This window comes from Gossypium hirsutum, chromosome A10, assembly GCF_007990345.1.
Source record: "Gossypium hirsutum isolate 1008001.06 chromosome A10, Gossypium_hirsutum_v2.1, whole genome shotgun sequence".
Classification (NCBI taxonomy): Eukaryota; Viridiplantae; Streptophyta; class Magnoliopsida; order Malvales; family Malvaceae; genus Gossypium; species Gossypium hirsutum.
The window spans coordinates 34365388-34382447 of NC_053433.1; the positions used below are offsets into that span (position 1 = coordinate 34365388).

The 17060-nt window shown below is 36.0% G+C and overlaps 1 protein-coding gene across 1 annotated transcript; it reads right to left on the reverse strand.

Moving 5' to 3' along the window:
• Positions 1 to 2870: 2870 nt before the first annotated feature.
• Positions 2871 to 16652, reverse strand: LOC107895640 (uncharacterized). The gene is made up of 4 exons (XM_016820889.1): positions 16616 to 16652; positions 16206 to 16493; positions 15561 to 15775; positions 2871 to 3176 (listed from the first exon to the last, which is right to left on the reverse strand). Exons 1-4 carry the CDS (start codon positions 16650 to 16652, stop codon positions 2871 to 2873), a joined length of 846 nt encoding a protein of 281 aa, XP_016676378.1.
• Between the last annotated feature and the right edge of the window lie 408 nt (positions 16653 to 17060).

Sequence of the window (17060 nt, forward strand, 5' to 3'; positions counted from 1 at the left end):
GTCAGTATGTATGCCCTGTTTTCACACGGCCTTTGCCAAGGGTGTGTTGGGTGGCCTGTGCTTGTTCACATAAGCGTGTGACCTATGATTTCATGAAATTTTTATATGTGTTTGGAAATTTTTATATGTTATCGGTTTAGTCTCGAACCACTCTTAAGCATGTTTTAAGGTCTTGTAGGGCCTAGTATGTTTATGATTGTATAAATGTATGTGAATGAAATGTATTGTCAAGTAATGCCTTGTAACCCTTTTCTGGTGTCGGATACGAGTTAGGGATGTTACACTCATGTATTGATTTTGACATCTCAAGTCAATCACAACACTTTGTCATCAATCAAGTACACGTTAGTCTTAATGCATTATTGTTGATCTGCCGACAATAATACTCAACTAAGGGCCTTTTAAGAATAATCATATTATTTTTAGGACATTATGTAACACCCCAAACTCGGCCTAGGCGTTATGGCTGAATTAAGGAGTGTTACGAGAAAGGGTTTCGAAACTATTGTCACTTCGATAAAAACCTTGTATGGTTACTCGGTAAAAAGAGTTCAAACTTTGCAAAACATATTCACTTACATACTCATTATTGAAACATAATTTGCAGCAAAAATATCAAAAATCATTATTATTTTGGAAACCCAGTTCGTGTTTTTCGAAAACATTTGTTTGTGTAAAATAGAGTTTTTGTCAATTATCGCAGTTTAGAAATCATAAACACATCCAAATCCAAAAATTTAAAATAAACTGTCTAAAATTCCAGAGATTCCAAAATTTACAAAACTCTGAAGAAAAAAATAGAATTATAATATATGACCGATAATTAAAAGATAATTTATTTACTAGTGGTCACCGTTGAGCCTCCATTGCACCAACCAGCCTATTTCTGAGGATTACATGAACAGAACAGGCAAACAGATGTGATTTAGTGTGTAACTCATGGAAATATATATGCATAAAATTCATATTTCTAGTATTTCAGAATAGAAGTAGACATAAGTCCCTAGTAAAGACAGATCATATTAGAATCAGATTTTTAGAACATACAGATATACATAGTCCTATCCCCCATCCTCTACACACCATCTTCGTCCATCCTAACACACCATGTGGGGTATAAAACACCCACCCATCCCTACACACCACATAGTGTTTAAATGACACTTATCAGAATAGTATGCAGGTTAGCTGCGAGTATATTGGTGATGTGTTGCCTCACAAAACACTTCCTCCACATATAAAAATCCCGACCCATACACAGATATAGAATACACATATACGAGTACAGCAAAATTAACATGCTTGTATAAAGATATCATACATATGCAAATCAATTAGACATACATATCGGTTTTCCTAAAATCAACCAGTCTATCAAATTCACAGATCTCATGCATTAGGTTTTATTTAGCCCTTACCAACCCCATGAATGACCTACAGTCAATCGAAATGACATGTGCGACCCTAGGGAAAATTTCAAAATTTTGGGCCCATATAAGCGCCCAAATTGGCCTTGCCTGCATGGCCCACGTAGCCTGGCCTAAAGCCTACATGCTCGTGTGGCACACCAATTGGGCCCATGCGCCTCTGTGGCTCACACGGCCACACACTCGCCAGTCACACGGCTGTGTGGCATTGACAGGCCACTTTTTCAGCTTTTAACGAACCTTGCTTTCTTGATTTTTTGTTAGACACCTGATTTCGATTTTGATGCTACAGTAATCCCAAGCCCTCCAAAAACTAAGAAACAACATCCTAATGACCAACTAGCAACCAGTTTATGAATTTAACTAAGAATTGATTCCGATAAACACCTCTCACAACTAAATTACATGCAAATCACTTACCACTAACGAGTCGAACACACAACACTCAAATCGACAAGGGAGCACCAGCCGCCTCTTGCCTTTCCCCTAAACGAGAATTAACAAATAGTATCAATGGATTCTGTAAAACAAAATTGAAATCCCCCACAACGCAAAATTGAAATGAACTACTAACACAAACTTACCTAATCGGCACAAATCAAAAACCCCAAAAGCACAACTACCACAACCGAAATCGAAGAGGGGAGCAACAATAGAATTTTTGCAAAAGAAATGAGAGAATGGAAGAATGTCAAAAAAAAATTTAGGAAATAGAGAAGAAGAACGTCAAAACTAAGGAGGAAAATATTTTTTGGGAAAAGGGAAATAAAATTAAAATTAAATTAACTCCCACAATATCTTAACCTCCACATTATCCCACTAGCTAACTAACCCACTAACTCTTAACTACCTTATAATTTCACTTCCATCAAACCTCTATCACACAATTAACACAAAAATTAACATTCATGCTCATACGAGGATTTGAACATGAGACCCTAGGGAAAGCCAACATCTTACTACTCATATCAACAGGCTCATTCTGATATGATTTGACTAACAATAGAATATAAGACAAATTGCTAAGGGATAGGCTAGGGTAAAAAATAGCAAAAATTTCCAGAAAGTGAGACTTGAACCCAAGACCTCATACACACCCAAAATACATAGCCACTGAATCAAATACATATTTGTGAAAGAATTCACAAAAATAAAATTAAATATTTCAGGGCATTACAACTTTACCCCCTAAATGAAATTTTGACCTTGAAATTTACTTGATTCGAATAGGTGAGGATGCGGCTGACACATCGAGTCCTCAAGTTCCCATGTGGCTTCCTTAGTGCCATGAATCTGCCATAGAACCTTAACCAATGGAATAACCTTCTTTCTCAGAACCTTGACATCCTGGTTCAAGATCTGAATCGGCTCCTCCTTAAATGTCAAATCTGGTCTAACCTTGATCTCCTCAACGGAAATAACTTGAGATGGATTAGATCGGTACTACTTCAACATAAAGATGTGGAACACATCATGAATATGGTCTAACTCTAGAGGTAGGTCCAGCTGATAAGCGATCAGAATCTGATATGGCCCAATGAACCTAGGGCTCAACTTGCCTTTACGTCCGAACCGCAGAACTTTCTTCCACAGAGATGCCTTAAGGAAAACAAAGTCACCCATAGAGTAATCGATATCCCTCATTTTCAGATCTGCATAGCACTTCTGTCTATCAGAAGTTGTCTTAAGATGATCTCGTATCAGTCTAATTTTTTCTTCAGTCTTAGAAACCAACTTAGGACCTAAAACCTGTCGCTCACCCAACTCAGTCCAACACAATGGAGTGTGACAGTTATGACCGTACGAGCCTCGTAAGGTTTCATATGAATGATAAACTAAAAATTGTTATTGTAGGCGAACTCAACTAACAAGAAAAAATCCTCCCAACTCCCTCGAAAATCAATCACACAACACCGAAGCATATCCTCCAGTATCTGAATCACCCTCTTAGATTGACCATCGACCTGAGGATGGAATGTAATATTGAAGTCCAATCTTGAACCGAAAGCTTCATGAAGTGTTTTCCAAAATCGAGAAGTGAAGCAAGGATCCCTATTAGAGATTATCGAAACCAAAACCCCGTGGAGTCTCACAATCTCAAAAATGTCCAGCTTGGCCAACTTCTACAGAGAATAATCTTTTCGAACCGAAATGAAATGGGCAGACTTGGTCAACTAATCCACGCTGACCCATACAGAATCCTTCTTAGTAGGTGTTAAAGGTAACCCACTAACAAAATCCGTCGTCACAATTTACCGTTTCCATAAGGGAATCTTAAAGGGTTGAAGCAAACCCAAAGGTAACTAGTGCTCTGTAATAGCCCATTTTTAGTGAAATCGAAATAGTGGTTTCGGGACCACAAATCCGAGCCAAAAAGAAAATTTATTTTTATATTTTTGCGTGGTTAGTATTTTGATAGGAATGTCATAAGAAATTCTGATAAGAAAATTTTATTGATTTTGTGCTTAATTACAGATAGGACCAAAGTGCATAAAATACAAAAGTTAGATTCTAGTAGCTAGAAGGATCAAATATATATGGAATTCAAAACTTGAGGTCCTTATATAGTAATTAGACCATTAAAGAAAAGTGAGTGGATATTTTTGATGATTCATCCATGGAAAAATTAAAAAAATGCAAGGATTAAATTGGAAAAGAGAAAAAATTAATGCATGATAAATAATTAATAAGAAATCAAAATCATTTTATATCATCTTCTTCCAGAAATATTCCATGGAAACCCTAGGAAAGAGAAAACAAGCTTTCTTGGCATAATTGGGCAAGTATTCAAGCCTTGTTTTTAGTAATTTTTATATTTTTGAGATCGGGATAGTCTAATCTGTCTATTTGGGGATTAATTTGAAAAGTTATCGAAGTATAGAAGTTATGCCATGGATGAATATGCTGAAAGTTTAAAATTTATGGTAGAATATGAAAAGTTGTTGATAGATAAATAACTTTTACAAAGTGAATTTTGATGAAAACATGATTTAGGGACTGATTTGTAAAGTTGTAAAAACTGAAAAAATTTTTGAATTTTATAGAATACATGTGCTGTAAATTTTATATTAAAATTTTGGTGAGGCTTGGAATAAGGAGCAAATTGCACGAATTTCATATTCCGAGCCTAAGGATGAAATTGGAATTTATGGAAAGTTTAGGGGCAAAATGGGTATTTTTCCTAGGATGTAAATTGAGTTCAATAGAATATGAAATGTGAGAAATTAATGATTAAATTCATTTACATCGATCCGAATAACACAAATTCAAAGCTAGATCGAGGAAAAGAGAAAGTTTCGGATTAGTAAATTTTCTTGTACGAAATATTATTGAGGTAAGTTCGTGTAACTTCTTTATGTATATTAACATGTTTGAATTGAATGTTATATTCAATTTGAATGAAGTAAATGTTTATATGACTATATGAATGTTATAAATATATGAATGATCACATGATAGAATAGGTCATTAAAATGTTATGTTCCGATTGAATAATGAAAATCGATGGATACATGTGATTTTCCGTATATGAATATGATTCTGCATATGTTGCAGAAGGGAATTAGCTCGGATGAGTAATCCCGATATAGATATAGCCTCTCAAGCATCCTTTTATATAGTTCCTTCGAGCATTCTGATCGGCAGTGATTTAGCATGTTGCGCACTACCGCAGCTTTTTCTGAGCGTCCTAATACATGTTTCAATCGGTTGTGATCCTGCATTTAATACAGACACAAACGCAACTCTACATGAGTGTCTTGTTAAGCTAGCTTGAACTCCTTATTACCTTATTTGGTGCTCCTTGATATTATCTCTTCAGAGATACCTAAACAACTCTATGAGCTCCCTGATTAAATTCTTATGAGTTTACAAATTAGCCCAAATAAGTGTCCTGATACATGATTACATGGCTCGTTTGAGCATCTTGACATATGGCTCGAGAGTATGCTCCCTGAATAAGAATTGATGGTTTATAGATATGTACATCTTGAGTGTACTAATTGAGCATCCATCGATATTTCAATAATTCAAAGGATAAAACTCTTGACATGAGAAAAATGGTGAGATAAATAGAAATATGCCTTAAATGTTTTTTTTTGAATTATTTGATGAAGTGTTCCATAATGAGCTCATCTATCATTATTTGATATACATGAGACTTATGTAACCAACTTGTTTGATTTAGTGCATGATTAAATTTAATAAATGAGATTGGTAAGTTTAATTCCTGTTATATAAACATACTAAGCGTGTAACAGCCCGGTTTCAGCTAAATCAGAACAGTAGTTTCGGGGCCACAAATCTAATTTTGGAAAATTATTTTAATATTATTTTATGTGTTTACAGCATGATAGTATGTATGTGTGAAAATTTCGTGAACTAATTTTTATTGTTTAATAGCTCAATTTGAGAAAAAGGACTAAATTGCGTAAAATGCAAAATTTGCATTCTATTAGTTAAAGGTGTCAAATTACTTTGGCTTTTAAATATGATGGCTTTAAATGGTAATTAGACCATTTTAAAGGTTAATGGACATTAATGGACATCCATTATATGTTTTATATGTTTATAATAAAGGTTGTATTAGTAAGTTGATTAATTAAGTAATAATAAATAAAACAAAATATAAAGCCATTTGGTTATAATCATTTTTGGCTGAATGAAGCTTGTAGAAAAGCTAAAATAGGGTTTTACATTCGGCTAGGTTAATTCAGGCAATTAACGTATGATTTTTTATCCGATTTTGATGATTTTAATGTTTGAGATCGTTGCTTTGTATTCTAGCTAGCCCATAACTTAGATTTTGAAATTTTTAAAGGTTTAACATATTGCCATTGTTGAATGCTTAAGTAATTTGATGATTGATGATAGATTATGAAGGTTAATTGATAGATTAATAGTTTTTATAAAGTGATTTTTGACAAAAATGTAAAATAGGGGTTAAATTGAAAAATATGAAAATTAAGTGGTTGAAATGTAAAATAAATGAAAGTTTTGGGCTTTTAGGGACTTATATGCAATTCAGCCAAGTATGGGTTGAGTGAAATTATGTGAATTTTGTGTATTTATGAAATAAGGAATAAATTGTGAAAATGTGGAAGTTTAAAAGCTAATATGCAAATTTTCTTAAATGCGTGTTATAGACTAATTTAAAAGAATATGTGATTGAATAAGTTAATTTTGAATATATTTAGATTAAGAAAAGAGGTATGCAGAATTAGATCCGTGGAAAGGAAAGATTATCGAGTAATTGACTTATTTCATCATTTTCATACTAAAGGTAAGTTCGTATGTAACGATCTCTATTATAATTGTATTTAAATGCTTTGATATTGCATAAATTGTAAATTTTAGACTATGAACTTGTTTGACCATGATTCAAAAAAGATTCGACAGCGATTTGAAATGATTTGACTATGATTTGGTATTGGAAATTCTCAGTTGAACCTTAGGAATAGTCTAGGATATTAATGACATGTCATTAGAGTATTAAGTTGGCTTCAAGCCGTGATATTGACACTTCGGGTGCGAGTTATACCTTGATTAGGCTATGGGCCATGGTATAGGTATTTTGAGAAGAGTTAACTTGATTTGGCTATGAGCCATGGTATAGGTACTTATCGATTGAGATCATTAAATATCTAGCTTCTATTCTAGATGGTTCAATGGGAAACTAAAAGAGGTGGATTAAAATGAGATTGATATGAGTTAGTGCAGGTAAGTACGTAAAGTTTATAAACATTGAATCTATGAAATGGATGAATTCTTGGTAAACTATTAAATGAATGCTTGAATGGTTTAAGACTTAATGTATTTCTGTTGTCTTGCATTTATATTGATTGAATTGTGATTGAATAGTGAAGTTTCTCATTAAGTTAATACGAACTTACTAAGCTGTAAAGCTTACTTTAAGCTGTAAAGCTTACTTTGTGTTATTTTCCTATGTTTTATAGAGAATCAAGGCTAGCTCGGATCTGGAAGTCATCGGGAACATCATCGTACTATCGATCATCTAATTTGGTACTTTTGAAGTCATATATATATGGTATGTGGCATGTATATGCTTGATTCATTTTGGTATGTTTGATGGATATGTATTTTGGCCGTTTGAGTTGGCATAAGATGATAAACTTGGTGATGCTTTATGAATGTGCAATGGTTCTATTTTAATGTTTGGTAATAGATTTATCTTGAATGAATGTGATTAACGTGATTATGCATGTTTGGATTGGTTTAGTTGGATGAATTATATATATGTGCTTAGTAAAGCATGATAAATTGATTGATATTTGAATAGTTACGGATTTGTATATTGAATTTGGTTGAAATGTATATAGTATAATTGTGCATTTGTTGGATGATTTTTGGTTGCCTATTTGTGTTATGAAATGGTACCATTTGCGTTTTATAGGTATATGCAAAATGGGTGGCAAATTAGCCTTGCAAATGGCCTATTTTTGTCCACATGGGCAGAGACAGATGTTGAAATTGAATTGAGGTCAGTATGCTCCACTCGGTCTCACACTCGGGCATGTGACTGGCCGTGTGGTATAAGTCAGTATACCCCTCTAAATGGCACACGGCCTAACACACGAGCGTGTGTGGCCATTTCATAGGGCACATAGGCTAGACACACGTGCGTGTGGTCAGCCGTGTGACCCAAGTCAATATACTCTCTCCTTTTCACATGGCTTGGCACAGGGGCGTGTCCTTGACCTTGTGATGCAAGTCAGTATGTATGCCCTGTTTCCACGCGGCCTAAGACATGGGCGTGCCTACTAGCCATGTGAGGCACACGGTCTGTTCACACGGTGATACGAGTCACAAAGGCCCAACCCAAGCTTAAGAAGGTGATGGGCTCAAATCAAGAAAATCAAGATTCACTTTCTTGTTTTCAAGAAAATCAAGAAATCGAATCTTGGCCCAATTTTGCTGTTCGGAGCGATTTCAAGAATCAAGAAAATCAAGATTTCAAATCTTGGAAATCTTGGTCCAAGAAACCGAATCTTGCAGCCAAAGCGCGTTGGATCTCCATTACGAGCGTCAACGACCCAATTTCGGTAGGAGATGGATCACAAGCCCAAATTCTTAAAGGCGAGGCCCAATAAGCAAATTCCCAGCCCAATCAAGAATTTCTTCATACTTAGTTGAAAATCAGGCCAAAATGTCAAAGGGCCCAATTTGTAAACATCTTACTTGTTTAATTTAATTTTTTAATCTTTAGGAGCATTACATGTAAAATTCGGCCCAAAACAGCCCATATAAGTGCATGGCTGAATTTACCTTGTTATTTTATTAATTAGGTTTAATTTTTATTAGTTACTTGTGAGATTAGGATTTGTTGGAGGCCTATATAAGCATTGGCCAGCCACCCTTTGTAAAAACATCTTATTATCATTCAATACATTACATTTCAGTTTGTTAGAGTGCAGAATTTTCTTTGGGGTTTTCTCCAAGAATTCTCTCTTGAGCTTTCTTTAGAAGTTGTTTTAACAATCTTTTGATTGTGGGAGCCATCTTCAACCTTCTTCTTGCCATCGATATTCTTTGGAGGGGAGATTAGAGCCGTTTGAAGGAATTTGTGAATTCTTTCGGGAATTCAAGGGTTCTTAGGACTTTTCTTTATTTCTTGCTGTTTCGATTTGTTTCTTTATTCCTACTTGTGCCGATTCATTATCTAATCTTTTTTTTTGCTGTTCTTGCTTGTGTTTCAGCTTTGCTTAACTCCAAGATCCTTCCATTTAATCGGTCTACTTTTGGGCAGTAAAGTTTCGAACCAAAATCCCTAAATCCTAGGGTTCTTGTCGATTAATACATTTTGATTTTGGGGAAATCAAGTTGCTGGAATTTGGGGTTTTTATTGTCGATTTGTTCTTGGGCAGATTCGGCTTGTGGGATTTCACTATTGGAGTTCGACTTCATCTTCTTGAACTCCGAATTCATTTATTCATTCGTTCTTTGTTCCTTGCTGCTCATTTAATAGAATTTGGGGATTTAATTTCAGATCTGATTAGTTTAATCTTATTATTTGTTTTAATTTTCAGATCTGTTCGTTTAGAGCTTTCGTAGGAGTTTCTCGTGACTTGGCAACTCGATCTTGGTCCGCGCGCAACCCTATATCATTTGGTATCAGATTTTGGGCGTTTTGGGTGTTCTTGGTTGATTTCTAAACTGATCTCTATTTTTTAAAGCATAAACAGCAGTTTTACCCAGAAAAATTGTTCAGAAAAATTCATTTGAGTGGGTAAACGTTGTCCTATTGATCTGAAATTTTACATACATGTTTTTGGCACTGTGATTGAATATAAAAAAATTATTCCCGCAAAAAAATCAGTCAAAAAATCAAAAAAATACGAAATTCAATAAAAATTTTAAAAAAGATTCAGCGGGTTGAATTTGGTGCCCAAAATTTCCAGATCTAAAATTCAATATATAAGGACACTCCAAATTTAATTTCGTGATTTTTGGAGATCAGGAACACCTCGAACGAAGTTGTCAAGTTACTCCGCAGTTTTTCGGGTTTTCTGTTTTCAGCAATTTTTATTGATTCTTAGCTGTAGGTTTTCATTTGTTTACCTTTATTCTTCCTTTACATTATCTAACACCTTCTTGTTTCTTGTGTTAGTAGGATTTAAACGTGTGCACAACTTCTTCCTCGGTGCAACACGAATCAATTGGTGTCTCGTCAGTTTTTGGCATCCTAGTGCAAATTAGGATTCTTTGGTAGTTTGGTTCACACTCTCTAATTGGTTGATATAAACTCTGATAAAGAACTCACAAGATTGAATTCGACCTCATTGAGAATTTGATTTTTCTTTTTGAGTGATTAACGGTGAGGTTTGATAACTTTTATTTTTGAGTGTTGAGTGTTTATTTTTTACAGGTTTTGAAGATGTCTAAAGGTGATAATAATGATGCACTTATGAAAGTCCAACAACAGTTAGACGAACATACTGCTGCAATCACACAAATAAATGCTACACTTCAAGCATTGAATACTACTTTGAATGAGGTACGAGTGAATCAAAAACATCAATATTGAGATCCAATTAAGGAAGATAGGGATAACCAGCCCTATAGGTGCAGCCCTCAACGTATCCCTAGAATGGATGATGATTTTCATGATCATGGACAATCATCTTTGGCAAAACCAAAGAGCGAGCAGCAACGAGAACATCTCTTTCATACTCGCTGCCATGTACAAGGTAAGCTTTGTAGAGTTATTATTGATGGAGAAAGTTGCTCGAACATAGCCAGCACGACGATGGTGGAAAAGCTTTGCTTAACCACTACCAAGCATCCACAACCTTATCAACTACAAGGGCTTAGCAACAAAGGCCAATTTAGGGTCACTCAACAAGTGCGCATCGCCTTTTCTATCGGTAAGTATCAAGACGAAGTTGTGTGCGACGTAATGCCTATTCAAGCCTGCCATTTGTTGCTAGGAGAACCATGGCAACTGGATCGAAAAGTCACTCACGATGGTCGTACCAATAGGTATTCTTTCAAGCATCAAGGAAAGAAACTCACCTTAGTGCCGCTCACTCCGGAACAAGTCCATGAGGACCAAATCAAACTGAAAAATTCTGTTAAAACAAGTGAGGAAAAAGAAAAAGAGAATGAAAAAGAGCAAAAAGAGATTGAGAGTGAAAAAGAAATTGAAGAAAGAAGAGAAAATGAATTAGAAAAAGAAACAAAAGAAAAAGACGTGGAATGGGTAGTGAGGAATGTTTCCACTAACCAAGATATGAATTTTTCTTGTGTTACTACTTTTCAGGTTCCCGAAAGATCGAAAGATAACTTTCAACTTCAATACCTCTCAAATGAAAGATGCTTTCATACGATCAACTTAGGCAAAGATGAAATCACACTACATGATCCCGAAGGTAAGCGAGGTAAGGAAATTTTAGAAACCGAGTCCAGTGCAGATTTGAAAATTATTGATCAAACTTTTGGTGACTTAGTTCTTAAAAGATCCCCTCATTTTGATCCGATTAATTGTTACTCTTCGATTGTGGTTGATAAAGTCATTACGAAAAGAAGCGTGACTTGTTATTCTCTTGATTTACCTTGTGTAAAATCCTCGAATTTGTCCAAATCTGTTTTGGAGAATAAGGTAACGAAATTTTCCAAATTTGTTTTCAATTTATATTCGTGCCTTAAACAGTTTATGTGGTTGTACATGAAGTTTGAGTTCCATTTGACAAAGGTTAACTCAACAACGGAGATTCGACTACACTATGCCCCGATGAGCGAAGGTTTGTTTTAAATGAAAAAGGTAAAATCGACCCTTATTCTTTTGCTTATCAAGGTAAGATGCTTGAAACCTTTGAAACACTTTTGTACTCCTCGGATAGCGACAAAGATCGTGTGGATGAACACTTAGATCGAAACGTGCTTGACTGTCCTATTTTATTTATTGATGATAAATCTATTTTGATGGTTGATGAAAAGATTCTTGTTTTTGATAATGCAGGTGTGAGTGAATCTATAGACCGTCGATTAAGGCATGGTAATCTGAATCTGTCCATTCACATGCGTTATACTTGTTCTATTATGCTTATAATTGGACTACAAGCTTGTTTGCGTTGCTATTTACTATTTCATGGCTATTCTTTTCAGTGGACTCAATTGCCATTATTCCCGTTCGATCGAGGAAAGTCGAGTTCATTTGATTTTTTAGATTCGAGGACGAATCTTTTTGAGGAAGGGGGGAATGATACGAGTCACAAAGGCCCAACCCAAGCTTAAGAAGGTGATGGGCTCAAATCAAGAAAATCAAGATTCACTTTCTTGTTTTCAAGAAAATCAAGAGATCGAATCTTGGCCCAATTTTGCTGTTCGGAGCGATTTCAAGAATCAAGAAAATCAAGATTTCAAATCTTGGAAATCTTGGTCCAAGAAACCGAATCTTGCAGCCAAAGCGCGTTGGATCTCCATTACGAGCGTCAACGACCCAATTTCGGTAGGAGATGGATCACAAGCCCAAATTCTTAAAGGCGAGGCCCAATAAGCAAATTCCCAGCCCAATTAAGAATTTCTTCATACTTAGTTGAAAATCAGGCCAAAATGTCAAAGGGCCCAATTTGTAAACATCTTACTTGTTTAATTTAATTTTTTAATCTTTAGGAGCATTACATGTAAAATTCAGCCCAAAACAGCCCATATAAGTGCATGGCTGAATTTACCTTGTTATTTTATTAATTAGGTTTAATTTTTATTAGTTACTTGTGAGATTAGGATTTGTTGGAGGCCTATATAAGCATTGGCCAGCCACCCTTTGTAAAAACATCTTATTATCATTCAATACATTACATTTCAGTTTGTTAGAGTGCAGAATTTTCTTTGGGGTTTTCTCCAAAAATTCTCTCTTGAGCTTTCTTTAGAAGTTGTTTTAACAATCTTTTGATTGTGGGAGCCATCTTCAACCTTCTTCTTGCCATCGATATTCTTTGGAGGGGAGATTAGAGCCGTTTGAAGGAATTTGTGAATTCTTTCGGGAATTCAAGGGTTCTTAGGACTTTTCTTTATTTCTTGCTGTTTCGATTTGTTTCTTTATTCCTACTTGTGCCGATTCATTATCTAATCTTTTTTTTTTGCTGTTCTTGCTTGTGTTTCAGCTTTGTTTAACTCCAAGATCCTTCCATTTAATCGGTCTACTTTTGGGCAGTAAAGTTTCGAACCAAAATCCCTAAATCCTAGGGTTCTTGTCGATTAATACATTCTGATTTTGGGGAAATCAAGTTGCTGGAATTTGGGGTTTTTATTGTCGATTTGTTCTTGGGCAGATTCGGCTTGTGGGATTTAACTATTGGAGTTCGACTTCATCTTCTTGAACTCCGAATTCATTTATTCATTCGTTCTTTGTTCCTTGCTGCTCATTTAATTGAATTTGGGGATTTAATTTCAGATCTGATTAGTTTAATCTTGTTCTTTGTTTTAATTTTCAGATCTGTTCGTTTAGAGCTTTCATAGGAGTTTCTCGTGACTTGGCAACTCGATCTTGGTCCGCGCGCAACCCTATATCACACGGGCATGTCTACTAGCTGTGTGAGGCACACAGTCTGTTCACACGGGCATGTCTACTAGCCGTGTGAGGCACACGGTCTGTTCACACGGGCTGAGACCTTTGTATGATTAAAAAATTTCTAAGATTTCTGAAATTATCATATGTTATCGGTTTAGTCCCAAACCATTTCTAAAACATGTTTAAGGCCTCGTAGGTCTTTATAAGAGACAATGTGGTTGTATTGAATGATGTATGTGAATGAATGCTATATGTTGTGTTTTGATCAGTAATACCTCATAACCCTATTCTGGCAACGGATATGGGTTAGGGGTGTTACAAAGCATATAATGCTTATTAGGTTTTATTTTATCTGTTTTATAGTGCTAGGAAGTTCGCGAAGGTTGGAGATCGGTTGGTGCATCATCACACTACCCACTAGCTTGTTTTGGTATAAACAATAAACTCATTTTGGTATAATCACATGTATAGGTAACTTGGCCATTGTTGGCTTATAAATGTTGTTTGTAATCTAGCCATTGGAATGGCTAGTGAAGGTTATCTTTTGATATATCTAATAAGGTTATTCTATGGATATTATGGATTGATTAAGTCACGTTAAATGAATATACTTAATAAATATAAAATTATAAATATGTATGCATGTAATGATATACCGCGTTAAATGTTAAAATTTGTTTAGTTATAATGATTGGAATGGCTGGTATATACTTGTAAGTATTGGTGTAGGTTATTAGCAAGTTTGGGTGAGAAATAAAGCTAGGAAATGGCTTTATTTTGTCCACACAGGTAGACATACGGGCATGTGTCTTGACAGTGTGTGACACACGGCCTGGCACATGGGCGTGCTGTTTGGCCGCGTGTCCCCTGCATCTTAAAATTGAGAAACAGAATGCTCAAAATTGTGTACACGGGCAGAGACACGGGCATGTGTCTCAGACATGTATGCTACACGGCCTAGAATACAGGCGTGCGTTTTGGTCGTGTGAACCTTGCACCTAATTTTTGAAAATTAAATTGATCAGATGACCTACTTATACAAGCGTGTGGCTGGTTGTGTGGCACAAGTCAGAGAGTTACATAAAATCAAACACGACCCGCAGCACAGGCGTGTCTTAGGGTCACACGGGTGTGTCCCTAGACCATACAGGCATTGTGTCCTGCATCTAGGAAAATTTTAGAAATTTTGCGAAAAATTCTCTGAGTTCTCGATTTAGTCCCGGTTCGATTCTAATACTTATATTGGGCCTCGAAGGTCCATTTAAGGGACGTTATGAATAATCTCGAAAAATGAATAGTAATTGACATGAATTATTTTTAAATGTTTTGAAAACTCTAATAATACTCTGTAACCCTGTTCCAGCAACGGACATGGGTTAGGGGTGTTACATGCTCAGCCTTAACTTGCCGGTACATCAGACAACGAGCAACTAATTCTGTTACCTCTCATTTCAAACCTAGCCACTAGTACAGTTCACAGAGATCTCGATACATCTTATTTCGATCGAGGTGCATAGCATAAGGGCTACTCTACACTTCCCTCAAAATCGGATGTCTCAAATCAAAGTCATTCGGTACACAAACCCTTCCTTGAAAACACAGAACCCCATCATTATTTAGCTTAAAATCCGATGTACTCCCACTCTCAATTTAACAAAAATGCAGAACCAAAGAATTATCCCCCAATTTATATCCCGAATTTGATCAATCCAAGTTGGCTTAATTTGCAACTCAACTAACAAACTCCCATCCTCAAACAGACTTAGACGAGCAAACATCGCCCTCAAATCAAACATTACTCTATGACTAAGAGCATCGTCCACCACGTTGGCCTTACCAGGATGATGCTCTATCATACAATCCTAATCCTTAAGCAGCTCAATCTATCTACGCCGCCTAAGATTCAACTTCTTTTGAGTAATGAGATATTTGAGGTTCTTGTGATTGGTGTAGATGATACACCTCTCACCGTACAGATAGTGCCTCCAGATTTTGAAAGTAAACACCAAGGCAGCTAACTCAAAATCATGGGTTGGATAGTTCCCCTCATGTGACTTAAGCTGTTGGGACGCATAAGCTACAACCTTACCATCTTGCATCAGTACACATCCCAAACCGACGTATGATGCATCACCATAAACCAAAAACTCTGTACTAGATTTAAGCTGTATTAGAACATGAGCCTGAGTCAGAACATACTTGAGCTTCTCAAAGCTTGATTGTTGCGGATCAGTCCAAACAAAAGGGACATTTTTACGCAGAAGCTTAGTCAGAGGAGTTGCAATCAACGAGAACCCCTCAACAAATAGCTGATAATAACCTGCAAGACCCAGAAAACTGTGGATCTCAAAGACGTTCTTAGGTTGTTTCTAATCAAGAGTAGCCTCAACCTTCCTAGGATCAGTTTGGATCCACTCAACAGAAACCACGTACCCCAGAAACGTCACTTCTCTCAACTAGAATTCACACTAGCTCAACTTAGTGTAGAGTTGTTTCTCTTGAAGTATCTGAAACACTACTCTAACATGCTCATCATGCTGATCCTTGGTCTTAGAGTACATTAGGATATCGTCAATAAAAACTACAATGAATTGATCTAGATACGGCTAAAAAACTGGATTTATCATATCCATGAATGTAGTTGGAGCGTTCATCAAACCAAAAGGTATAACTAGGAACTTGTAGTGCCCATCCTCATGGTACTATCCTTTTTTTTCACAAAAAAATAGGTGCCCTCCACAGAGACACACTAGGATAGATGAATCCATGATCCAGAAGCTCTTGAAGCTGAGCCTTAAGCTCCATAAGCTCTTTCGGTGCCATTCGATATGGAACGATAGACACCAGAGCTATACCCAGTAGAAGCTCAAGGTCAAACTCAACTTCTCGATTTGGAGGTAAACCCAGTAACTCATTAGGAAATACTTCCAGAAATTCCCTCACTGTTCTAATGTTCTTGACAGAAGAGTCCCCAGAAACATAAACACTCACTAAGGCCAAATATGCTTCACACCCTTTTCGAACTAGTTTTTCGACCACTAGAGTAGAGATTATGTTAGACAAGTAATCACGATGCTCATCACAAGCACTTCCACATCATCCTCGGTTCTCCAAACAGTGCAATCCAAACTTATTTGGTACTTTATTAACCCATCCATACCCAGAATCAAGTCGAGCTCTCCAAACGGTAGCTCCATTAGATTTGCCAAAAATACAACCCCTTGAACTTCCAACAGTACATTCCTATAAAATCTATTAACCCGAATAGATTGACCCAGTGGACTCAGTACCGAAATCTCACCCGAAGTACTCTCAACCACAATCCCCAAGTTTTCAAAAATAGAACTAGCTACGTACGAGTGTGTTGACCCTATATCTATCAATGCAACATACAGAATATCATAAATAAAGAACGTACCCGTAATCACATTAAGGGCATCTCTGTCCTAACGACATCGAGTAGAATAAACCTGTAACAGCTCAATTTCGGTGAAATAGGAATAGTGGTTCGGGACCACAAATCCGAACCAAAAATAAAATTTATTTTTATTTTATTATATGCTCCATAATATGATAGAAATGTCACATGAAAATTTTGTTAAGAA